We start from the raw sequence: 27,718 nt of genomic DNA, 5'->3' as shown, positions 1-27,718 counted from the left end.
ATTCTCTCCTCTCATAGTTTCCATATCAACACTAATCTTGCACACAATGAGAATGTAGTATGCCCTTCTTTTTAGTATAAATTCAGACTCAAATCTACTTTTGTGGTTTGTACATATCTTTTAGAATTTTAGCATCATGTATTTAAAATATTGCTTGAAATTTTAATGGATGAAGCCTGTTACAAAATAATTATTATGTGACTGTATATCTAATACACCAAGAAGACATGATATAAAATGTAATTGATGTTTTCTAAAGAACATATGTTAGAACTGACATATAATTGATCTAAAAAGGGCAGTACTAATACATCCTCTCTCCAAACTTCAAGGAGTGAGGGCTGTGTGATGTATGAACAAGTTTAGTGTATAAATAGTTGCTGCCCATTCCTCTGTGTCAAAATCAACAAACATTTCTTTCTGTGGTCCTGCTTCTTACCTTCCATTGTGTTGGTCAGAATGCTGGCTATGCTCATGGCTCTTTGCCTTCCAGAGGAATCCTCCAGCATCTCCATTGAAATCTGGTAAGAACTTAACCTTCTCTTTCTGACTTCAGTTTCAGTGGTGGTGCCCTGCAAACCAAATACTGATGGCTCAAACCACTCTTCCCAATAAGTAATACAACACCACATAGAATTTCTTTGGCAAATCATGCTACATGCAATTTTTCCAGGTAAGAATTTTCAAGTAATAAAATATTGAATTATTGCTAAGTTATAAACAGTTTTCTTTTAAAAAAATTCTCACAGGTAGTAATCTTCAAGAGGAATTCACCAGCGGGATGCAGTTGTATAACACAATTATATTACAGAAATATTTTAATTAACCTGTCACAATTTTCAAGGAAATTTGTTGTAAACATGCTAAAGTCATTTATTATTTTATTTCATTCAGTGAAAATTATTTTTATCTTCTATCAATGATTAATAATCAGATCAATTTCCCCCCAGTAAATATTATGATTATATAGTCTCAAGGCTGAATTATTTTCTTTGAGGCTATATTGACAATATTGACATATGTGGGCCAATTTTTTCCATGCAAAAACACAGATGTATGATGAAATGTGTGTGCTTTCCTGAAATTTCTTTAATTATTTCTATATCTTATCCTATTAAAAAAAAAACACATTTTAGAGTCCTTTTAAAATAGCACTGTAAATATTGACAGTTGTATGAAATTGCCCATTATCAACAAATTGGTTATAATATTTAATTTTAAGAATATGAATTTTCCAGAATATGAATAGATAATTATACAATTCTTGGTGAATATACATCTTATAGATTTGATGGTGAAAATGTCCATTATTTGTCTCGGTAGGTCTACCAAATTTGCAGATATGTATTTCATAGCAGACTCTAAAAACTGGGCCCTTTTAACCTAAAGCCATGGTCCCTTGCAATTAATTACCATGCAACAAAAGCTAATGGTCCCGTACAATTCAATTGATTCTCAATATTCTATTGTTTTCCCTTTGATTGATCATGTATTATTTTTACCAACTTTCATTTTGAGGAAGCAGGACGGTATAACAGCCTAAACTGTCCAGGCTTTGATTATTTCAAATTGGTGAATAATGTCAGTAAGAGCTAGGTCATCTATTATCACCTCTGGGGGAAGTTGTCCAGTAGGTGACGTTAGAGCTGAAGGTCCACCCACCAAGGAAACCACACCATTGCAATCCACAGTGCTGTGCATCTTCCCATTTGCTGGAAGCCCTGGCACCATCCTGGATGACATACTGGCCTGACTAACGTTACTGTTGCGTCGCTCTCCATGTCTGTGCGGCACAAACAGTGAGTCCCTCCTGCTTTCGCTGTCTTCAAATGTGCTGTGTTCGTCATCAGCAAAGTCATTTTCAGAGCCAACATCCTTTGCCCGACCTCTGAAACTGAAAATGCTTGTTTTGCTGTTGCGTCTTGGGGAAAACAGGGAGCCACGGATACTCAACAGAGACTGCGGAGAAAGCAAAAAGGAAAGGAATGGGATGGGGGTGGGGGGAGAACACAATTATTTAATAAAAGTATTAATATTAAAGGATCTATTTTCTTTGGAGTTAGTATACTCTTGCTCTTAAACATGGATAATCAAATTTATAGAGGACACATATATTTTGATATTTTTATTAAAGCAAATTTAAGTACAAAGAGTGTTTTTCTGACTAACAATACTGGTTTGCAATTTACTAAGTATACAACCACTTCATTTAGTCTTCACTTTAGGTGGATTGGGTTATCATAATGTAATAGGTTAGGGACCAGATGCTGAAAAGGATAAATGATTTCTTTTGATGTGAGTGGTGGTTAAACAAATAGTAAGTAGCTTCTACTTCTTAATGCTATAATCTGAAGGGAATGCAACCTGGAGAATAAGTTTTGGCTCAAGTGAGAATGTTAGCTCAAATTTAAAATATTTGTTTCAAATGTTGCATTGTAGCCAATATTTCACTTCAGGATAATTATTTTTTTAAAAAACTACCATTTTTCCATTCTCTTCTTTTGAATTCTGAAAGAAAAGTAGTTTACTCTTTCTCTGAAACTGTTTGTCTCTACCCACATGGGAATAGAAGTCAGAAAACTTACCTACGATGTTGTCTTCCAAATTTGCTAACAGTTTCCCAAATGGCAACCAATGATTCACCTTATTTGAGAGACTATATGTCATAGCAAACACAACAGAGAGGATTCCTAAACTGCTACATAAATTACTCTTCTTGTGTAAAATATAACACTGGCTTATAAAAACAAGACATATAACATGACTTCACCAGCGGGTGGTGTAAAAAACAACATATACTTCTGTTTTATTTTAATTATACTAAAAAGAAAGAGACAATTCAAAATCTTTTTCATTACAGCTATTCCCAAATAAATTAAGCAAACTATTTCCTAGTACCAGAAAATGAAGATTTAGCTTGAAGTTCCTTCTTTCACATTTTGAAAGGATTTTAAACTAGCAACCCCAAATAATTCTGTGTGTATTCTAGTCTTGCAGATAGTTTTCAAAAACATATCTATTCAGTCTGCAGAATATTTGTTTTCTCCCCTCATCAAGAACAATGGCACTCCTCCTTGCTCTCTCATTCCCTTTCCTACTTCTCTTCACACCCAGGGTAATATACATACATACATATACATATACATATGTCAGCAGCAAACATTCCTGGATCTTCTCTTTCTTCTAAGCTTTAGTGTAAAACCAAATAAAATGATTTTAGTGGAAAAAACAGAAAAGGCAGACTCTGTCAAATTTATTTTTGGTTCCTTGCCTAATTAGGTCATGCTGATTTTCTTAGGCCCCATTTTTAGCTTTATTTTTATGGCTTTTCCCAAACTGCAAAGCACCAGAATAATCTTTGTTGTCCTCTGTCTCAGTGATATTCTGGAAAGATATTATTCACTAAGAAGTGCTCTGTTCCTTTGGATTTGGTTAGATTCTCCACAGGAACTATTGGCTGTCCAGCTTATCCATTGGAGGCTGTGTCTATGTGACACTCAATTCCTGTAGCAGGTTTGTCTACCTACCGAAGGGCAGACAGTAGAGTGATTTTACAGCAAAGTGATCAAGAGATTAGATCATGTGAAGACATCAATTCATCCCCCCATTAATAAAGAATGCTAATGTTTTTCATTTCCTCAGACTCCATTTAAATGATCAATATAATAGCCGTTATATCCAGAGCTCATGTTTTTGTTGTTGTTGTTGTTGTTTTGAGGCAGTCTCGCTCTGTCGCCCAGGCTGGAGTGCAGTGGTACAATCTCGGCTCACTGCAATCTCCACCTCCCGAGTTCAAGCTATTCTCCTGCCTTACCCTCCTGAGTTGCTGGGACTAGAGGTGCCCGCCACCACACTTGGCTAATTTTTGCATTTTTAATAAGAGACAGGGTTTCGCCATGATGGTCAAGCTGGCCTCGAACTCCCGACCTCAGGTGATCTGCCTGCCCCGGCCTCCTAAAGCCCTGAGATTACAGGCGTGAGCCACCATGCCCAGCCCAGAACTAGTGTTTTGAAACATTTGAGTGTATGTGCATCACTCTGAGAGTTAAAAAAATATATTTTTAGGTCCCAAATTTTGGAATATGGATTCAGGAAGTAGCAGATAGGACTCTGGAATCTGAATTTTCCTGACACATTCCAGGTGACTCTAACACAGGGTGGACCTCATCCTACATTCAGCGAAATACTAACTCGGTCTTACATTAATCCCTAGGATGGCTGAGTATAATCACCTCAATACACCTATGTTCTGAAACTGTCTCTGGAAACTGAAAATCGGTCTACACAGTATTGGTTGGGAGTATGTGGTAGGTGTGTACATCCACTGTGTATCTGGGACATGCCTTTAATTTGGATATTTTTATGTCAGGTATTTTCAAAGGCGTTCCAGATCTGTGAGTTTATTTGAAATTTCTATTCACTCTTTGGAATGTATAATAATGGGTGTGAGCGCAGCTTTCAAGGCAACAGAGACGGAAAAAGAAGATAACAGAAATAGCATTCAGAGAAAATAAACTAAAAATAACACACTAGAAGATGCAGCAGAGTGGAGGGAATACCCACAGCTGTGGCAACACTTTCTCTAGGGAAAACCAGCTTTAATGTTTTAAGGAGTGAAAGGCCATCTTTCTTTGCCTCAGGCATGTCAAAACATATTTCCCAGGTATCTTTTTCATCTTGTTCCCAGATGATAAATGTAGACTGTTTCTTAATTTTCAGTAACAAAAGGGAAAATAGAAGAAGTTAGGTCTGTAAGACACAATCATGCATGTAGGGTTTGGATTCAAAGTGGATTGGGAAAAGTCAAGATGGAAAAAGATGCTGGGAATTTTAAGATGTTCTAGTGGGAACAAGGAAAGTGAATATTTGTCGGAAGTACTTAGCATTTTGAGGTTTCATTTTATACTTTTAAATATTTCTTTATTTTGTACAACTAACGTATATTATCTGTTTAAAAATAAAATAATGTAATAAACATAAAATAACATTTGTAATTTATGTGAATAGAAGGCAGGGCACCCACAATTTACGGCCTCTCTGCTTTGACATTTTCAGAAGATACATTTGATTTGCACAGTATTTACTGTCTATCTTATGCTTCCTGTCCCCACCACCTTCACTGATTCTCTTTCTACCAGATTCCGATTCCTTTTCTGTTTACAGCAGCAGAACTTGTAAACCATTTATAGTATATTTCTGCTTGTTAGTTGTGTTAATGCTCTTAGTCTGTCTTTACTGGGATATGCAAATTTAAAACTAATAGATTATTTCTTTCACTTTTGAAATTATCTATCTATCCATCTATCTTCTATTTACAAATATAAAATGAACGACATCTACCATATGTATGTACTGATTCTGTTTTTAGTATTAAAACACTGGCCATCAGCTAAACTCTCTGCTCTTGCCTGTCTGTGGTTCACTCAGCTCCAGCAAACCAAGTCTACCAGTTGCTCCTTAAGCACTCCAGGCATGCTATCATTGTCAGGGTTTTGCACTTCCTCTTTCATCAGCTCAGAATGCTGTTCCTTAAGAGAGCCTCTTTCTTTGCTTCCTCCAAATCTTTCCCAAAATGTCTTAGTGAGGTCATTGTAAACTACCCTATTTAAAATCTTACCTCCAATTTTGGCTCCTGTTCCTCTTTTCCTCCTTACTTTTTTTTTCCCTTAACATTTGTTACCTTCTAACACAGTCTATAACTTATTTATTTTGTTTATTGTCCGTCTCCTTTGGAAAAAATTTCCATGAGGTCAGTGAACTGAGTCTCTTTTATTCTTGGAGGTATTTTTGGCATCTTGAACTATGCTTGCTACATAGTTGGCGATCAATAAATATTTGTTGATTGGACTGAATGAACAAATCTACAAACTTTATTTGAGCAAAATGATGAAACAATAAAAGAACTAATACTGCTATCAAATTATGTGTATACATTTGTGAGTAATTGAAACTACTCAGAAGTTTGCTTTCCCTCATTTGAAATTCATTCACCGATTTTAACTTAATAAGAGACTTACTCTGTCACACAGATTTTCTATATATTGCTTAGTCCCCTAAAACTCTTTAACGTAGGTATTCTTACTTTATTTTACAGAAATTTTACAAAGTACAAGCGACTTGACCAAGGTCACAGAACTAGTTTGGAGTTGAGATATGAACACAAAAGTTTGTGTTCACTATAGCATCATTATGCTATAGTCTCATATACTCTTAATTCTAATAACTCCTAATAGTTTTAAGAATTCCAAAATATCAAGGGTGACTGTTTAAGAAAAAAAAATCTGATCTGAGAAACTAAGTTGCCCTCCAGAGCTTCAAGTTAATTCCAAATGTGTTATACTGATTTGATAATATATTTTATATTTGTATGACACAAGATAGTAATAGTTGAATTTCTTGATATTGATGTTATCTGCAGAAAAATGGCTTTGTCTTAAAACTCTGTGTATTCATGTCCATTTTGTTCTAATATGAGAATACAAGTTTTAAGTTATTAATATGTCTACTTTTTTCTTTAAAAATATTTGTTTACATATTAAAGATAGATTATAAAACATTCACTGAGAACTTGCATATTACCTTTTCTCCCAACCAAAAGTAAATACTATGTTGAATTTTGTGTTTATTACTTCTGTTTTTTTTTTATAAGTTTATTTCTTTATGAAAAAATATCATACCCATTGGTTGATTTGCAGTTTTTGATTAAATTAATCTTATATATTATCTCTTGAAGCATTATTTTTAGGGTATAATTCTGACTCAAGATTGTTATGATTAGAAGCATTTGCAATTCACAGCACATGAAATTCTAATGGTGCCAAATACTGTTAAAAGCCATAATTGTACTTATCACAGATTTTGTAACTAATTATTCTTTACATCAGACACATGTAAACAATACATTAACTTACTAATCCATAAAACTTACTAAACATCAAATAATTGAAACTAATTTTTACTCTTTTACTTAAAACTATGCTGAAGAACCAGGTAGTTGACATTAAATTAGAGCAAAAATAGACTACCTTTGATGCTGTTCTCTTCAAGAACATTTAGGTCATAATTTCATTCTAATGTATCATGGCATGACCCTATGCAAGCAAAATGGAGACTCGCCATAGTCCAGTTCTTATATCAAAGGATAAAGACAAAACCCAAAGAACACTTCTTTTCAAAATTTATATGTATGTTACAATCACAACTTTGGATAACAAAGACAGAAACCCATTCTCAAGGAAAATAAGTTTATCTGGGGTCTCAAAATGCAAAACGTAAACAAGAGATTCCAAAACTCTCATTGAAAAGTCTGCTAGTGTAGGTTATATATATATATGTGTGTGTGTGTGTGTTTATGTGTGTATAGACACATATATACGTATATATATACAGGTTGATATATATGTAGGTTATATCAATATATATTATATATCTATTATATCAATATATCTATCTGTATATATATATATCAGTCTCAAAATGGTGAACGTTTTATTAATGGTTTAATAAAAATGCCTTTGAAGACAATCTATTATAAGAATTTAAACAACTATATTATATTAAATGTTAGTTCCCTGTCCCTCACTGAAGTCAGATAGTACAAAAGTGTACCAAAACAAAATACGACAACTAAAAAGCAATAGCAATGATAAAGAAACCAGAGCACTTAGTAGAAAATCATACCTGATGAGGGGAGCAGAATTTTTTGTCACTAGTCAGTCTGTTTCCATCCATGGAGAAAAGGAAGCTGCTTCTTTTGACACTGTCTTCAGATTCGGATTTGGGAAAGCTGTCTCTCTCGCCTTTGTTGTTTCCTTCAAGGTGCTCTCTCTGTCTTCTTTTCTTCCTTCGATTCCTCCATTCTTTAGCACTTTTGGAACTCAACTTTGATGCTTCTGAAGAACTTTCCAACAACTCTCCTAACCCACCTATTCCACTGAAATCTCTTGAAGCAGCTGATGCTGCCGCAACTGCCTGTCATAAAACAAAGCCAGGCACTGTTTAGAACACAGAGCTTTGAAACAGTTGAGTGTGGTTAAAATATTGCCATTTAAGGCTCATTAACTACAAGTGAAAAGTCTATCTTCTAGTCCTTTTATTTTGTCTCACCACAAGAGTTTACTTAACAGTGACCCTTACATTTTAAATCATGTAAAGCAATATGCTAGTGTATGCATTAAAGCAAGAAAAATCTGGTTTTGTCTATCTTCTGGATTGTCTTTTTTTTGGTGGGGGGGACAACTGTTCTCTACAAAGTGTCTTCTATACTTTAAAAAGCAAACGTTTTCTTAGTGGTGGTTGCTCATCTAACTACCATTCTGATTCCATCTGTAAAACGTTTCCTCCTGTGTGCACTTCTGAGCAACTGAGTAGTGTTTTTTCCCCTCTAAATCCAGTACAAAAGACTGTTTCTTTTCTTTTTTGCGAACGTAAAACATTGCAAGTGTCTACTATTTTACCTCCAGATGGAAGTAGGGAAATGTATTAGATAGTTTATCCTCTTCCTTCCTTTGAATTACATTAGGACTGTAGTTCACATCTCTGTGGTCATGTGACTCCCAGAGAATTTATTACATATCACTTTAAAAATTTTAAACGTTCATAAATTATTTAATATTATAAATAACAAATGATTAACATAGCAATACATAAATTCATTCAAAGGATTGCGAGAACTGCTTCAAATATTTTCTTTCTATATTGCAGCACTAAATATTCTTAAGCACTTTGAATTTCTGTACCTACAAATGAAACACAGTCAGCTCTGAGATGAAACATGGCAAATAGTATTTTTAGACTGGAAATGATCTAACAATGACCTACAGAGGATATGAAACAATATGGTGTGCATCAAAGCTGAGTTCTCATTAAGTATATTACTATTTGTAAATGTAACCACAGAAGTGAAAATAATTAAATTATGACAATATCAGTTAAACTTTTTACATATGTCATCACTAAATACAAACAAATCTAACTTATCTACTATATTGTTTATCTTTCCCATTAACTGTAAGCTAGATAGAAATTGTATCATTGTATGCTCAGTGACCAGTATGTCACCTGACATAAATAAGGCTCAGTAAATAATTGGTGAATAAAGATTTAAAAATGTACTTTGCTATCAATTGTCTCAGACACTGGTGTGGGGGTGGGGGAAGAACAAGACATACTTAACCTTGACTTTGATGCTTCTGAAGAACTTCATAGAACTTATATTTAACTTGCTACAGATGGCAAGTTGACTTTTCAAGACATCATAAAAGACTTGACTTTAAAAAAAAAAAAAGACTTGACTTTTCAAGACATCATAAAAGACTCATAGCAGTCTATATAACAACATATTTTAGGAAGAAATGGAGATAAAACCTATTTATAATGCTTTGACAACACTTTGTGCTTCATGTTTCATCTTTTTTGAGAAGAAGCAAACTCTCCTAAGTAGTTTTCATTTTTAAACTTCATGTTTAAAAATTTAAAAAAGATTTTAAATCTAAAATTACTATGCTGCAAATTCTCTAGGATTACAGTGATCTCAGGGAGGGAACCTTAGTACTAAATATGATTTTAAATTTGTGTGTTTGACCAAGCAACACATAAAATGTAACAGATATTTATTTATATTAAGCACAATTTTCATAATGGAAGCTCAAATCTAAGACTTGATATAAGATAATACCCAGCATTTAAATAAAACAGTAATTCAGAATTTAGATATTTATAAAATTTTATATAGTCACATAGCTAGGTTTTTAATCAAATTATTGATCATCAGTATCACTTTTAATATAATTCATGATGTAAAATTAGAAATATTAAGTACATTTTATAACTCTGACTATATCTGCAAAATAAAGTGAATAAGTGAATCACTTGTCTGTAGCAAGTTAAATATAGTTAGAGTTCTTGATACATATGAGGTACATAATATACACCATTTGTTGAAACAGTGAATATATATATATATACCCTTTCTTATCCAAATAAAGTCCTTAATTCTCTTTTCCATTTTATGTAGACACAAACACACAACACAAAGTGTTAATCATTTATTAACTTGTTTGTCCCTGCAAACAAAGGAAGTGGTGGTAATAGTCCCTCACCATAATCCTAAAACTTATGTTCATTTAAATCACTTCCAACCTTTTTTTTTTTTTAGATGGGGTCTCACTCTGTCGCCCAGGCTGGAGTGCAATGGCACAATCTTGGCTCATTGCAACCTCCACCCCCTGGGTTTAAGCGATTCTCCTGCCTCAGCCTCCTGAGTAGCTAGGATTACAGGCATGAGCCACCATGCCTGGCTAACTTTTGTATTTTTAGTAGAGACAGGGTTTCACCATGTTGGCCAGGCTGATCTCAAACTCCTGGCCTCAAGTGATCCACCCACCTCAGCCTCCCAAAGTGCTGGGATTACAGGCGTGAGCCACCGCACCCAGCCACAAACTTTGTTTTGCATAAGGCATTATTTTCCAACCAATTCTGGGTAACAGTTCAAATAACTCAAAACCAAAACAGATTTCTAAGGCAACAAAGGTAACCTCAGACACATTTTCTGTGTCACTCATCAACTCAAATCTGTCATTTATTCCACTTCCAGTGATTTGCCAATTCCCTCAAAGGCAGATGTTTCCTGTCATCTCTCGTGTCTGCGTACCTGTTTATACCCAACTGTGACACTACCAATGTCCTGCATATGAGAATAACCGTGGTAATTTCACAGCCAACTTGCTGAATTCCTCTTTTAACAAACAAGAAATTTCACTTAATATTTACTCAGGAAATTACATTTTCTTATAAAGTTTTTGTGGGATTCAAAGTAGGCGCTGTAACTCACTGTATCTGTGTGTCTGTAAAAATATAACCACATAACTAATACTTCGTTCATTTTACGTATATAATCCAGTTAAAATCCCATTCAAAGCTACAAGACATTGTACCTATTTCTGTTCTACCCCAATTATATTAGATTTCTTAAGAGCTACTATTTCGAATTTTGTTCTAGAGCTTACTCCCAAATTTTTTCCTATCAGAGCAATATAGACTGCTATGGGATATACTAAGCTGGGCAACATTAAGTACTTAAATATCACAATTTAAATGTCAAACACAATTAGAATGATCTAAGACAAATTGTTGATCTCTTTGCAGAGTTTGTGTTTCTCCACATTATTTTCTCACACCTACACAAGGACTAGCCCTTGGCGGCCCCTCAACCAATAATAAACAAAGATGGAAGTGATGCTAGCTTTCATGAAGTCATTGGCTAGATAGTAACTTTTGAAGAGTCGTAGGTGGTTAGGGAGACTTAAACTACACTGCAGTATAAGTAATTTTATAGGTGCACTAATTCTCTCTTTGCCTCCAACTTCCTCCTGGCTTCAGCATTGATAATTTACTAGTCATCATTACCTGTGTTGTCAATAAGGAACTAAAATGGATTTGGCACTGTGCTAACTCCAATCAGTGTTATACTTTACCTTGGATAAATTTAAATTTTGTATGTATGAAGCTAAAGCTGAATCAAGTCGTGATATTTTGGTCACTACGATTCAGTAACTGACTACTAAATCAATAGAACTGATGTTTTTTAGCCGAACTCATCATAATCATAGGTTCTTTAAACTTCTGCTAGACATAGTGCATGTTTATTTCTAAGTTCAAAAAGACTATACTCTTTTAATTGATGCCATATTTTCCCCTAAAATGGCTGCATTTTAGAATAAACTCATTTCTGTACTGTATTATCTGTGTAGCATTTTCAAGCACATTAATTTGTCTGCTTTTATTAATGATAATAGAAAAACCCAGTGCTTTAAAATACAATCATATGCAATTTATGAATATTATTTCCTATAACATTTATTCAAAACCTTGAAATAAATTCTTTGCCCTGTAAATAGCTATTTTATTTTATTATCTTATAAATACGTTTTATTTATGGTGATATAGAATAAAACTCTTAAATAATTCAAATGTAGAACTTTCTGGCAAGCATGAGGTATATTTTAAAATATTTTCAAGTTTCACCAAATTTGTTTATAGTTTTCTGTATAAAATCAATAAGGTATATCCACATTACTACTCTGTACCCAATGGTAAGACGAAAGTGGCCAAGCCAGCATGTTCAGCAAAAGCTAAGTCTATGGTTGAGCTCAATAATTCGCCAAACATCTCATTGCTGTATCTCCATTTCACCAAAAAATGCCTTAAGAAAGGACCTAATGCTATTTGTTGTGCATCTTCAAAGTAACTCAGAATTGTTAGAAACTTAAATTTTGAATATACGAATTTCTACTATGTACTGTCATCCAAAGAATACTTCAAATATGTGGAGCCATTCATCTGAAAAAAATCCTCAAAGAAAGTCAGTGCATTTCTGCTTCTGGCCACAATTGAGTAACAGAGACCAGATTTGCTCTCTCCTGAAGCAACCAATAAAACAGACAAAATATATGTTACAGTGGTTTTGAAGGCACTGGACATCAGATCAGGATGTTTTAAGATATTAGAAAATGGAAAAGCAAGCAAGTCAGCTCTATGCTTTTCTTAGCTTGTGGCCTGGAACTTCCAGACTATGATGTAGAGAGGAAGTATCTCTGCAGACTCCATGAACGGATGAGATGAAGCTGAGTCTAGGAAAATCAGGGTGATTGTATAGCTCACAGAACAGGGTACCACAGAAGAGAGAGTTGAGCAGAGAGAGAACTCTAGGGATCTTCTCAGGTTCCCCTTGAGTACTGAGAAGATTATTCACCGAGCATGTGTCTTAGAAAACCACCTGAGGCCAAGGATTAGAGAGAACACCACCCAGCAATCACACTGTGCCAGAACAGTGTCCGTTCCCACACTGGCAAACACTTCGTTTTAAATGCGCATTGGGTAGAGTATTAGGAAGGGTCTTGATTCACTAGTGAGGAATAATTAGTCTTAGAATAAATGGTATTCTGGTCCTGCCTAACAAATTTTCAAAGGTTTAAAGGTACAAAAGGATCAAACTGTGTGTAAACGACATAACTATGTCCCGAAACAAAGATCAATAATTTTTATGGGAATACAAAAATATCCAGCACTTAAAAAAAGTAAAATTGACAGTGTCTGGAATTCAATGGAAGATTGTCAGGAACATAAAACTGCAGGAATATGTGACCCATAATAAAGAGAAAAATTAATCAAAACTGACCAAGAACTGACACAGATGTTCAAATTAGCAGACAGAGAACTTAAACAGTTGTTATAACTGTATGGTGTATGTTCATAATGTTTGAGATATATGAAACATAAAAAAGACGCAGATCAAGCTTGTAGAGATGAAAACTACAATGTTTCAGATGACAAATACACTGGATGAAATTAGCAGCAGATTAAATGTGCAAAAGAAAAGATAGTAGACTTGAAGACAGCAATAGAAATCATTCAAATTGCAATTGACAAATGGAGTTTAAAACTCATACAGTCTTTGCTATTGTGAGTAGTGCCACAATAAACATAGGTGTGCACGTGTCTTTATAGCAGCATGATTTATAGTCCTTTGGGTATATACCTAGTAATGGGATTGCTGGGTCAAATGGTATTTCTAGTTCTAGATCCCTGAGGAATCGCCACACTGTCTTCCACAATGGTTGAACTAGTTTAAAGTCCCACCAACAGTGTAAAAGTGTTCCTATTTCTCCACATCCTCTCCAGCACCTGTTGTTTCCTGACTTTTTAATGATCGCCATTCTAACTGGGGGGTGGGGGAGGGGGGAAGGATAGCATTAGGAGATATGCCTAATGTAAATGATGAATTAATGGGTGCAACACACCAACATGGCACATGTATACATGTGTAACAAACCTGCATGTTGTGCACATGTACCCTAGAACTTAAAGTATAATAAAAAATATATATATATATATAACTTTAAAAAAAAAGCTCATACAGAACTACAAAGGACATAAAACAGCCAAAACAGCTTTGAAAAAAAAAAAAGAACAAAAAGTTGGGGACCTACACTATCTTTTTCAAGACTCGTCATAAAAGGTACAGGAATTAAGAGAGTGTGGTATTGGTATAAAAATGACAAATCAACTGAACAGACTAGAGTTCAGAAATAAACACACTCACCTATGGACAACTAACAATTGAGAAAAGTTCAAAGGCAATACAGTGGAGAATGAATATTTTGTTTTTATGCAGTTGGAATAATTAGATACTCATATTTTTAAAAAGTGAATCTCAACGTATCACTCATATGTTATACAAAAATTAACTTAAAATGGGTTATTGACCCAAATATAAAGCATAAAACTAACTTAAGAAGAAAATTTAGAAGAAAATACTCGTGGTGTTGACTTGGCAAAAATTTCTTAGATCCAAAAGAATGATTTAAACAAAAAAGCTAAGAAATAATACTCTGGATAAACTGCACTTTAAATATTTGAGAAGCATATATGTGATATAGGACTTATGTCCCAAAGAGTCAAAAGAACACTCAAAACTCAATAATATGAAATCAAACAACCTAACTAAAAAAAAGGAGGGGATTAAAGATTTGAACAACCACTTCATAAAAGAAGCTATACAGATGGAAAATAAGAACAGAAAAAGATGCTCAACATTAGTAATTAGGAAAATGAAAATCAAAACGGAAATGAGATACTTATTAGAATGGCTAAAATTAAAAAGACTGGCCATACCAAATGTTGGCAAAAATATTGAGAAATTATAATTCTAACTGGCATGAATCAGATTTTTACTATATCTTCGCAAGAGTCTTCACCTTTAAGTATATGTTTTTTTTTCTGTCTTTTAATACAGTACCGTGTTTCTGTCTCTTCTCCTCAACACGTTAATGCCCTATTCACTATACCCCTAGCTCACATAGCCTTTAATATTAATAAAAATCTCAAGTTGGCATCTAACTTTAGATACCTTCCTGATATCCTGATGTGGGCTACAGCAAACATTTTTTTTTTTTTTTTTGCTACAGAAATCCCAAAGAATTGTTAAGCATAGGTATTTATAAAGTCTCTTATCAACCTTTAAAATCAATTAACTTCAGAACAAAATCTCAAATGTCATAATTACGGGTGAATCACTAATAATTGGAAATATCAGTTTTATTTCTTTTCTAAATTAAATAAAAAATTAAATTCCCCTCTTAGGTTCTATGAGACAATTCCATAGTAAACCTTATCCCTAATGTATTTTCTATCCACTAGCAGATTTCTTTATATACAGTGCCTAAAAAGTTTATTCGACTCTAGCTTCAGAAACAAGTTTATATTTGAATACTTTTTTTTTCTAATGACAATGCCTATATATAAAATGAAAAAGCAGTTCCAATCTACCCTCCATAGTATAACACTATGTCTACTTAGAAACTAATAATAATGATAAATCTTTGCTTTTATCACTCAGTACCTGAGCTTCTTCCTGTTGCTTTTTAAGCTGTTCGAGCATCTGCTGAAATTCGGCCTCTTTCTGTTCTGCTTCTTCCAAGGTGGCCTGATTCTGTTCCTCATAGGCCATGGCCACCACAGCCAGGATCAAATTCACCAAATAAAATGAGCCCAAGAAAATGACCAGGACAAAAAATATCATGTATGTTTTCCCAGCAGCACGTAATGTCTAGGGGAAATGGGGAATAATTCCATCAGTATTTTAGTATAATGTCCCCAAATAAATATCTGATCACCACAGTTAGATAGTAGACTAATTAGCTTTTTAGTATCCAGTTTATTTTCACCAAGAATTTTTTGGTATTGATATGCTCAACACACAAAATTAAGAATCAGATTATTTGAGGCTTGACTGCAGTCTCGTTTGATATAAATACATTTTAAACTCATATATAGTGGATGTATATGTGAGCCCCACTATAATGCTTTTATTAGAGTTCATATGCAGAGCAATAATATGACAAGTAAGAGCACTGAATCTTTAAATCCTTTCAGTGGGATTCCATTTGCACTGCAGCTATTCTCCATACCATCTATAGATGACTTTTGCTCCCTTCCCCGTCTAGTCTCAGTTAATAGCTAGAGCTTTAATTTGAAATTTTCACATCAACATCATTGATTTTTAAAATCTTTTAACGTGCTGTTTATATACCTACAACTGGATTATCAATTTCTCAGAGTCATGAACATTATTTGCATCCCCATAGTTCCTAGCAGAATGTCTTTCACATAAAAAAGTCCTCAGTGTCTCCAGCCTGGGCGACAGAGCGAGACTCCATCTCAAAAAAAAAAAAAAAAAAAAAAAAAGTCCTCAGTGTACATATATAGGTACTGACTCAGTGAGCAATTAGGATTCCTGGCACACTTGCTTTATGTTGGACCTTTCTCTGTGTTCCAGAGCGTTATAAGCAGGTCCTTTCCCTTCCCTTCCATTCCCTTCCCTTCCCTTCCTTCCCTTTCCCTGTCCCTTTCCTTTTCTTTTTTTGAGATGGGGTCTTACTCTGTCATCCAGGCTGGAGTGCAGTGATATGATGTCGACCCACTGCAACCTCCACCTCCTGGGCTTGAGTGATCCTCCCACCTCAGACTCCCTCGTAGCTGGGGCTACAGATGGGCGCCACCATGCCAGGCTAATTTTTGTATTTTGATAGAGATGGGGTTTTGCCATGTTGTTCAGGCTGGTCTGGAATTCCTGGACTCAAGTGATCCATCTGCCTCTGCCTCCCAAAGTGCTAGGATTACAGGCATGAGCCACCACACCCAGCCTATGCTTTTCATTTCATATATGTCTATAAAAATAAATATTATGCATGCTCATTTGGACCTTACCAACTGGTAAAGATTCTCCCAGTAGTCTTGAGTCATGAGTCGAAATAGAGACAGGAAAGCCCAGCTAAAGGTGTCAAAGCTTGTGTAGCCATAGTTGGGGTTTCGACCAGCCTTCACACAGATGTATCCTTCTGGACACTGGCTATAAGAGAGAGAAATGGAGGTAGGGTCAGTATAGAAATTACAGCATTTTCAATTGATTTGACTTATAGGAATTTTCAAAACCCAAAGCTGCTATCTGCAACGAATTATCTTGCTTTCATTTCCAGAACACTTTAGGTGATTGCCCACCATGAAACTTATCAGATGAAATTCACTAGGAAGACCAATAGAAAATTTAGATGCAAATAAATATTTACGGACATTTAGAATGGCAGAGAGCTAGCAACCACACACTTTTGGCTCTGACATTACCATATTTCTACTCTTTACAAAGTGGCAAGAATCAATAGTTAAAAATTAAGGCCAGGTGCAGTGGCTCACGCCTGTAATCCCAGCACTTTGGGAGACCAAGGCAGGAGGATCATGAGGTCAGGAGATAGAGACCATCCTGGCTCACACAGTGAAACCCCATCTCTACTAAAAATACAAAAAATCAGCTGGGCATGGTGGTGGGCGCCTGTAGTCCCAGCTACTCGGGAGGCTGAGGCAGGAGAATGGGGTGAACCCAGGAGATGGAGCTTGCAGTGAGCCGAGATTGCACCATTGCACTCCAGCCTGGGCGACAGAGCGAGACTCCACCTCAAAAAAAAAAAAAAAAAGTAAAAGCCAGAAAACGAAGAGTGGGGAATCAATTAACTATTCCATTAGCTGGTTTTGTAGAATTTTCTAAAATAAAGTTAATATTTATAACAATTTTTTATTTACATAAAAAGTATGAAGATAGTACAGGCCTCATACATTCCATGCCATTTTCAATATTGACACATTGTTATTATTTAATTGAGATGGGATCTTGCTACACTGCCCAGGCTGGTCTCAAACTTCTGGGCTCAAGCAATCTCCTGCCTTGGCCTCCTGAAGTACTGGGATTACAGGTGCGAGCCACCGCACCCAGCCTTAATACATTATTATTACCTAAAGTTACTATTTTATTCAGATTTCTTCAGTTTTTTTCTTTTTTTTTTTCTTTTTTGAGATGTAATCTCATTCCGTTGCCCAGGCTGGAGTGCAGTGGCGCAATCTTGGCTCACTGCAAGCTCCACCTCCAGAGTTCACACCATTCTCCCGCCTCAGCCTCCCAAATAGCTGGGACTACAGGCGCCTGCCACCACACCCAGCTAATTTTTTGTATTTTTAGTAGAGATGGGGTTTCACAGTGTTAGCCAGGATGGTCTCAATCTCCTGATCTCGTGATCCGCCCGCCTCGGCCTCCCAAAGTGCTGGGATTACAGGCCACAGCCACCGTGCCTGGCCCTCAGTTTTTTTCTTAATGTCCTTTTTTTGTTCCAGGATCCCATTCAGGATACTTATCACCATTTAGTAGTTATGTCTTTTTAGGCTCCTCTTGGCTGTGACAATCTCTCAGACTTCCTTTGTTTTTGATGACCACAACAGTTTTGAGGATTACTAGTCAGATATTTTGTAGAATGCCCTCCAATTGGGATTTGTCTAATGTTTGTCTCATGATTGTATTTAGATTATGGATTTTTGGGTGGAAGACTACAGAGGTAAAATGTCACTGTCATCACATCACATCATGCCAAGGGTACATACTTATCACTGTGACTTATCACTGTTGATGTTAACTTTCACCACCCATCTTGAGGTAGTGTTTGTTAGGTTTCTCTACTGTAAATTTACTCCCTTTTCTTCCTTTTCCATATGTACTCTTTGAAATAAAGTCACTATGTACAGACCACATTTAAGGAACTTGCAGTTATGATCTTAAGTATATACAAAAATTATTTGAAATTATTCTGCACAGGATATTTGTCCATTCATATTTTATTTAATTATTCAATCATTTCAATTAACATGTAGTCATGGATATTCATTTTATATTTTGGATTACAATTCAATGATACTTCATTTATTTTCTTGTTCAAATGGCTTCATCTTTGGCCACTGGAAGCTCTTTCAGTTGACACCTGTAACAGTTTGACACACCCCATGGTTGTGGGTTGCATTTTTTTTATTTTTTAACACTTTCTTACTTTTAGGCACTATCAGATGCTCCAGGCTCATCTTTTATAATTTCTGCCTCAGTCCTAGAATCAACCATTTCTCCAAGGAGCCCTAGTTCTTTTTATTGGAAAATGGTATCAGAAACCAAGATCTAAGTGCTAGCTGTGTTTGTTGCTACTGGGGTGTCATTGCTTCTAGGCCCTCTCAGCTGACAGAACAAGGAGATATATATGTTTATAATTGCTCAGTACTGGTACACATGCACAGTGGTTTCAGGATTGTTAATCTATACTACCACTGGAAACAACTTTATCAACTAGAGTATTGTTCCTTTTACCTTTAGTCTTACGGACTCCACTCATTTCCAAAGTTACTTAGGTTAGCATGTTATTACCCCACTACCTTCAGTGAGGTTGTTTCATATTTTGCAACACATTTATATATTTTTGTCACATACTCCATTTCTTCCTGGGATCCCCAAACCTCACAAAAGATTTTTTTTAATTTGTATATATTAAGATTCACTCTTTGTGTTATAAAGGTCTATGAGTTTTAACAAATGCATTTAAGTTTCATATTCACCATTATAGAATCTTAGAGAACAGGTTCTCACCCTAAAAAAAAAATCCCCTTTGCTTTACCTAGATAGTCCCTCACCATGAACCCCTGGCAAACACTATTTTCTTATCATCTCTATTGTTTTGTGTTTTCTAGAATGTCAGGTAATTGAAATCATACAGTATGTAGCTTTTTGAGGTTGGCTTTTTCTCACTTAGAAATATGCATTTAATATTCATTAATATCTGTTTGTATCTTGATAGCTCATTTCTTTTTAATCACTAAATAATATTTTGTTGTATGGGCATAACAATTTATTTATCTATACAACTATTGAAGGACATCTTGGTTGCTTCCAGTTTGGGGTCATTGAAGGGCATCTTGGTTACTTCCAGTTTGGGGTCATTATGAATACAGCTGCTACAAATATTCACATGCAGGTTTTTTGTGAAGACATAAGTTTTCAAATTGATCAGCTAAATACCTAGAAGTGCAGTTGTCGGATCATATGGTAAGACTATGTTTATTTTGTAAGAAACTGCCAAACTGTCTTCCAAGGCAGTCGTCTAGTTTTGCATTCCTACCAGCAATAAGCAAGAGTTTCTGTTATTCTGCATCCTCATAAGAAGCTGGTATTGCCAGATACATTTTTCAGTCATTCTAACAGATGTACATTGGTAACTCATTGTTGTTTTAGTTTGCAATTCCCTAATGACAAATAATGTTGAGTGCCTTTTTACTTCCTTAATAGCCACCTGTACTATATACTCGTGTGGGGTATCTGTTCAGATCTTTTGCCAGTTTTAAATTGGGTCATTTGTTTTCTTGTTGCTGAGTTTTAAGAGTTCTTTAGATATTCTGGACAGTGGTTTGTTGTTTTGTTTTGTTTTGTTTTGAGACAGGGTATAATTCTGTTGCCCAGGCTATAGTGCAGTGGTCTGATCATGGCTCACTGCAGCCTCGACCTCTCAGGCTCAAGTAATCCTTCTGCCTCAGCCTCCTGAGTAGCTGGTACCACAGGTACACTACACCATGCCTGGCTAATTTTTTTATTTTTATTTTTCGTAGAAACAATGTCTCCCTATGCTGCCCAGGCCAGTCTCAAACTCTTGGGCTCAAATGATCTTCCCCTCTCAGCTTCCCAAAGTGCTGGATTACAGGAATGAGCTACGGCACCTGGCCCCAGTCGGTTTTTTTTTTTTTTTAGATCAGATATGTGCTTTGCAAATATTGTCTCCCAGTTGCTTATTTGTCTTTTCATTCTCTTAAGAATATCTTTGTAAAACAGTGGCTTTTAATTTTAATAAAATACAAATCATTTATTTCTTTAATGGAATGTGCCACTTAAATACAAAATGGTTTTGTATTTAAAACTCATCACCTGGCTCACTCCTGTAATCCCAGCACTTTGGGAGGCAGAGGCAGGTGGATCACGAGGTCAGCAGATTGAAACCGTCCTGGCTAACATAGTGAAACCCGGTCTCTACTAAGAATACAAAAAATTAGCTGGGCGTGGTGGCGGGGGCCTGTGATCCCAGCTACTCGGAAGGCTGAGGCAGGAGAATAGCTTGAACCCGGGAGGCGAAGCTTGCAGTGAGCCTAGATCGCGCCACTGCACTCCAGCCTGGGCGACAGAGTGAGGCTCCGTCTCAAAAAAAAACCGAAAAAAACAAAACCAAAAAAACCTCATCACCAACGGCCAGGTGCAGTGGCTCATGCCTGTAATCCCCAGCACTTTGGGAGGCTGAAGCAGGTGAATCATTTGAGATCACTCTCCCACTGATTCTACATTATGGTGAGTTGTACAATTATTTCATTATATATTACAGTATACTAATAATAGAAATAAAGTACACAATAAATGTGACGCGCTTGAATCATCCTGAAATCATTTCCCACCACCACCCTTGGTTGGTGGAAAAATTATCTTCCACAAAACAGTCGCTGGTGCCAAAAAGGCTGGGGACTGCTGATGTAAATTACTTAAGCCATAATAGGAATTCATTAAAGGGAATAGATTATTATGGTTTAATAGGAATAAAGTATGTATTAACCAAATTTATCCAAAATTTTATCTGGGCTTTTATGTTAATCATCATAATAAATAATAGTTAATAGGCAATAAATTATTTTCTTTTCTTTAGAGGGTGTGTTTTTTTTCAATTTATTAAAAAAATTTTTTTTGAGACAAGGTCTCGCTTTGTCATCCAGGCTGGAGTGTAGGGGTGCTATCTCAGCTCACTGCTACCTCCATCTTTCACGTTTAAGAGATTATTGTGCCTCAGCTTCCAGAGTAGCTGAGATTACAGGTGTGCACCACCACACCCAGCTAATTTTTGTATTTTGTAGTAGAGATAGGGTTTTGCCATGTTGGCCAGGCTGGTCTAGATCTACTGGCCTCAAGTAATCCCCCTGCCTCTGCCTCCCAAAGTGCTGGGATTACAGGTGTGAGCCACCGCTCCCAGCCATTTTTCAGAGACAGCCTGTCGCGTAGGCTGGAGTGCAGTGGTGTGGTCATAGCTCACTGTGGCTTGGAATTCCTGGGCTCAAGCAATCCTCCTACTTTAGCCCCCTGAGAAGTTAGGACTACACATGTGCATCACAATGCCTGGGTAGGTTTTTCTTTTTTTCTTCTTCTTTTCTTTTTTTTTTTTTTTTGTAGAGGTAGGGTCTTGCTTTGTTGCTTAGGCTGGTACATACAATAAATTCTTACAACTGTCCATGTGATAGTTCAAATACTTTATGTGTATTAAATAATTAATCATGACAACTATTAAAGGGACAGAATATTACTCTCTCCATTTTAATGATGAGTAAACTAAGGTACAGAGAGCTTAGGACACTTTTCCGAGGTCAAAGAGCTTACAAATGGTGAAGTTAGGATTTGAACCCAGGTATACATGAACTCTAGAACCTATGCTCTTACCCACTGCATTCATAATAAGGCTAGGAAAACTGTCAGGAAAAAAAAATTCCCCAAAGCTCTATTTATGTGACTAGTATACATTTTCATTAACTCTCTTAGATTTTTATGGCTACACCAGTTTCCCTTTTTAAGGGATGACTCAAAATATATTTAAGTTCCATGTCCTAAGAGTCACTTACTATTGCTATCTCTCAGCTCTTAAAAAATTCCCTATTTTGATTTAAAATTAATTTACAATACTCTTAGAAAAATATTTAAGGGTTAGAGAATAACAGCATGACTAAGATATTATGGCATCTTTTATTGTAACATGTGGCCTAAAAGAACTATTCATTATGTCAACTGAAACTTGGACATGCCTTTGGCACACATGCACCCTTGGCTTCTTTGTATACAGAAATTCATGCTCTTTCAAGAATACTTAAATATTTCAAAGCACTTCCCCAAGTGTGCTTCCACCCTGAAGACCACATTATAGTCTGGATCTTTTCCAGTCACAACAAAACTCATCCCATTGATACATATGTACACCAATAAAAAGGGGCCCATCTTGTGTTCCTGTGTTTCCTAACAGCTCTGATGGACATACAGCAAAGACAGACTCTGGGCCTTCACACATTGGAGCATCAATTTAAGAACATCTTAACTGTGAAATTCTGGGGAAAGGTCTTCACAAAGGGATGATTTTTAATGGCTGTGAGTTTAGGACCAGTGGCAATCCAGTAAGGCAGACAAGGCACTTCCTAGGGGAGCAGCACCACTCTTTATTGCATACATGGTAAGGCTACACATATAACCATGTAGATGTTTTCCACCTACTTTTTCTTTTCGCAAAGAGTTCTATATCTTAAAAAATATATTATGTTTCTTACCCTGCATCTGAGCCATTTCCACAGAGTAAAGGGTCTTTTTGCCCATCCAAAACATAAAAGTGACCTGTTAATACAAAAAAACACATTTTATTTCATATTAATCCTATTCACATTAGTAATAAATCAGAGTTTGACTATTTCAGTTATTTACAAAGGTGGCTGTACACCCACAGTCTCAACTATTTATAGTTGAAAATTCATTCAGCAACACTAAGGTTAACATAATGTGGTAATACTTCTTACTGTCATCTCCAATGTAATCCTTCCAGTTAAATGTGCTCATTGTTACATTAACAAATGTCCCATTTGAATCCATTGTGCCATTAAAGTAGGAAGTGGTGTTGGTTTCAAAAGCAGAATCGCTTGGGGGCCACTGCAAACATTTATTCCTCAGATTGCCCATGAACAGCTGCAGCCCAATGAGAGCAAACACGCTCAGACAGAACACAGTCAGTATCATCACGTCAGAAAGCTTCTTCACTGACTGGATCAGGGCCCCCACAATGGTCTTTAAACCTGCAGAGAGAGAACTATAGGTTACCTGAGGAAGAGTGCCAGAAACCATGATTTCTTAATAGTCACACACATTCTCTTTCTCCCGTAAATGATTACTTGACTATTTAGACACCAAAGCTGTATGGATAGCCTGATGATTTGGGAAATAGATGAACAGCAGATTTTATACGTGAACAGTGTGCTTGCTGGAAATTCAATATGAAGCTTTAAATATCTAGTCAGGAAGTTTTGTTTGTGTGGTTTTACATGCTGAACAAACATACGAAAAAACCTGGAGTTATTTTTCATTTCAGATTTTGTGTTTCATGCAGCTATTTTCCACCAATCCATTCTTTACTCTAGCCTCCAAGCAGTAGTAATTTAGAGGAGAAAAGAATTTTAAGATAAGTCTCATGCCATATGCATACACTTCAACAATAATATTTTCTCCTTTGTAAAAGGAGATCCATTTTTGAACTACATCTGCAGTGAATGGTAAAATCCAAATCAGTTAGTAAAGCCATGGTAGTGAAAAAGAGAGAGCGCAAGAGGCCAAAATTAGCATTTTTTGAAGATGTCTCATGCAATTTTTTGTTAAACTCAAAGGCTGACTTTATAAATACGCATGTAATTTATAAAATTTTATGAGCTAAACTGACATTGAAACATCATTTGGCATTATTAAACGGGATGAACTGTAATAATAAGCAACAAGGCTAATGCTATAAGTCATATAAATTGATTTCAAACTCAATAATTAAAGTCAGCCTCGGTGTTTAACCTAGCTCTCACCTGGAATGACTGAAATTGTTTTCAGTGCTCGGAGAACTCTGAATGTTCTCAACGCTGAGACATTGCCCAGGTCCACAAACTCTGTCACATATCTGTAATAGGGGAGTTCACACACAAACACAATAACACACAAGAAAAGTTGGAGATATAAGGGGCCTACTACCTTACACCAGTTTCTTCTTACCTGGAATTACAGAAATAGTTTTCAGAGCTCTCAAGACTCTGAAAGTTCGAAGGGCTGAAACATTGCCTAGGCTTACAAATTCTGTTACATACCTGCAGAATTAAATCAGAGTTACTGATAGTTTTGGCAAAGTTTATACTAAATAAGGACTTAATGCTGGGTTTGGCACATAGAGCCCTGTGAGTTTAATAAATGGAATTGCTATAGACCTCAGGCTGCCATATGCTAAAGGATGCTTTTAAGAAACAAAATTGTGTTGCTTTATTTCAATGTAATTTTCACTAATATGAACACATTTGTTTGCAAAACTAATCCAAGTACAGTTGTTGCTATTAAATTGTAGTCAATGAATAACTTCATTTTGATGAAGAGAAAGACTATATGACATGAAGATAATCCCATTTATTGATCATTTACTGGATATATTTACATTGCAATATGTATTCTAATATGTATTCTTAAAATACACAATCCACATAGTTAACTTGACTAAAAAGAAAGCTATACATTTAATATATGACACAAAGACCTTGTTTGTACTATGACTATTTTCATTCCTTTGCATCTATCAAATTTTCAAAATTACTCACGCCATCACAATGACACTGAAATCCAGCCAGTTCCATGGATCACGAAGAAACGTAAAATCTTCTAAGCAAAACCCTCTTGCCAAGATTTTTATAAGTGACTCAAAGGTATAGATTCCAGTGAATGTGTACCTAGGAAAAACATCCAAGCCAAAATTAACAATTTTGCTTGAACTGTTAAAATAAATGTTTTCAATCATAGCAAATCCTATCCTTTTGTGGTTTTTCAATTCATTAAAATATTGTTCCTTACTTCTATTTACCAAATAATCTATTCATTTAATTAGTCTTACAAGCCTGAGTAAAGAGTTAAACTGAAGAGAAAATATATTCTCTAGGAATCTAATCTTGTTTAACTATTTGGGTTTTAGAATAATAGTTTCATATATCTTATGGATAATCATCTAGTTTGACTTTCTAGTGCAGCAGTATCTGATAGAAATGTAATGTAAGCCACAAATGTAATTTTCAAATTCCTAGTAGCAAGTGAAAAGATGAGAAGAAGCAAGTCAACTTATTTTTTATACTGCATTTTATTTAAACCAATATATCTAAAATATGAAAATTCAACAATTAATATTAGCCAAATTTCAAGGTTCCATAGCCATATGTGGCTAGTGGCATCCTCAATGGACAGTACAACTTTAGAGGCAACATAGCTTGGATTCATTTACTTAAATAATAAAATATTTTATTCAAATTTCTTAATGAGTAGACTCATTTTGAGAGCTAGTTTACATGTCTACCATAGAAAATATACTTTTTTTTAAATTTTTAAGAATCATGTAGAGTTATAAACTGCCCTCATTTCTCTCTCTTCTTTCTCTCTCCCTGCCCTCCTCCCTCCCACCCTGTGTGTGTGTGTGTGTGTGTGTGCATGAGTGTGCTGTATAGAGATATATGTATGTGTGTGTGTGTATATATATTATCACATGAAATGTTCCAGTTCACTAGTGTTTTATATGTGTGTGTTTGTGCAAATACCAAAATACACAGATAAACAAAGTTCTTAAATCTAACCTTGCATCAGCTACTATCTCTATGCAATTGGGCTAAATCATTCAAACTTTGCTTAAATTCAATTTTCAGCCTCCAAAATGGTGGAAGACTTTTCTATTTGCTGTTTAATGTCATGTATTTCTAGCTCTCTTTTCTTTGAGTCTTGACAATATAAGTTATTGCTGTTTTCGTTTTTTTCCCAAAATAGCTGAGAGTACTTGTTTTTCAACATTGTGTTCTTTAAAAGCACAATTTAAGTTTATTTTTCAGAGCACTTCACCCAAGCCACAAAGATTTGATTTACTCATATTAAATTCATTAGATTTTCCAGCCTACCAGTATTTATATATGAAAAATGTTAGGATCATTATTTTTGAAGTGTTTTTTGCACAAGTTTCTTTCATATGAGGGAACAAAGACATCAAGGATAATTTATGCAGATATCTTCAAGTCTAGTTTTCTTCCCTTCCTTTTCTTCCCCAACAATTCAGTTGATCTCATAAGTAATAATTCCTATCTTCACTTATTATGAAGTAGCTGACTATTAGGAAGAGATATATTTTACAATACCAAGCTTATGTTTACTGTGTTGTAGTTTGGATCGTTGTGTGACACGTAATCACCATGATATTTCTGTTTGTAGAGATAGCTGGCCTTTTAAAGGCCTAGAAACACCACACATGTATGTTCTGTTTATTATATTAGTGGTTAGTGCCCTGTGGTTTATGCTGAAGCAATTCTGTGTTATCTATAGAGTTACTAGGAATAAGATTAAACTCCCTACTTTTGTTCTTGATTTGGGGAAATTAAGAAAATATGTGGGTACATTTGGAATGTATGGGAAGTGTTCATGGCTGTCCATGGAAGAGAGTCCTAGAGCCTACTGAGACAGAGCTCTACACAGAATAGGTATTCAAAAATGCTTATTAGTAACTAGGTTGGGCAGGTAAGTGGGAGTCAGGGGACCTTTATCTTTCTTGGCTATGCCCACACTAGGCTCGTAATCAAGCCGTCAATTCTGTCTATGTCACAGGAACAATTCTGTCTATGTTCCTGTAACTTTGGTGTTTTAAAACCTTGAAATTTGGCTAATCTTAATTGTTGAATTTTCATATTTTAGATATATTGGTTTAAATAAAATGCAGTATAAATAAAATTAAATAAAATGCAGTCTACAGAAGTGCCTTGCCTTATGTAACACTCCCCTCACTATATAGTATGGTTCTCAAGTCGTTTTGTGTATGCCACATCTTTGTACAGGGACTGTTTCAAATATCAGAGACTTCAGTTTTCATCTCAGAACTAAGTTATCTTCTCTTTCACTGAACCCAGGGTTTGGGGTAATAACCGCTACTACTTTGCTGTTTTCCTGCTGGCTTGCTTTTAAGCTACTGAAGATAATTGATCAGAA

At 35.5% G+C, this 27,718-nt stretch overlaps 1 protein-coding gene across 2 annotated transcripts in view; it reads right to left on the bottom strand.

Annotated features, from left to right (window-relative positions):
• Positions 1–27,718, bottom strand: part of SCN3A (sodium voltage-gated channel alpha subunit 3) — a 114,854-nt gene that overhangs the window by 49,836 nt on the left and 37,300 nt on the right. Inside the window, exons 6-14 of one of the 2 annotated variants that reach the window (XM_030796293.1) lie at positions 25,312–25,440; positions 24,722–24,813; positions 23,494–23,766; positions 23,251–23,314; positions 16,768–16,909; positions 15,401–15,607; positions 7,681–7,971; positions 1,612–1,959; positions 440–572 (exon numbers count right to left, since the gene is read on the bottom strand). In XM_030796293.1, coding sequence (XP_030652153.1) covers positions 440–572; positions 1,612–1,959; positions 7,681–7,971; positions 15,401–15,607; positions 16,768–16,909; positions 23,251–23,314; positions 23,494–23,766; positions 24,722–24,813; positions 25,312–25,440 — 1,679 coding nt within the window. Of the gene's footprint in view, positions 1–439; positions 573–1,611; positions 1,960–7,680; positions 7,972–15,400; positions 15,608–16,767; positions 16,910–23,250; positions 23,315–23,493; positions 23,767–24,721; positions 24,814–25,311; positions 25,441–27,718 lie in introns of those variants that run through there. The other variant, XM_030796292.1, reaches the window with a different exon arrangement.

The sequence above is a fragment of the Nomascus leucogenys genome, chromosome 17, assembly GCF_006542625.1.
Source record: "Nomascus leucogenys isolate Asia chromosome 17, Asia_NLE_v1, whole genome shotgun sequence".
NCBI lineage: Eukaryota > Metazoa > Chordata > Mammalia > Primates > Hylobatidae > Nomascus > Nomascus leucogenys.
Note: the sequence above shows the minus strand (reverse complement) of the source record. Positions and strands in the feature narration are given on the sequence as shown.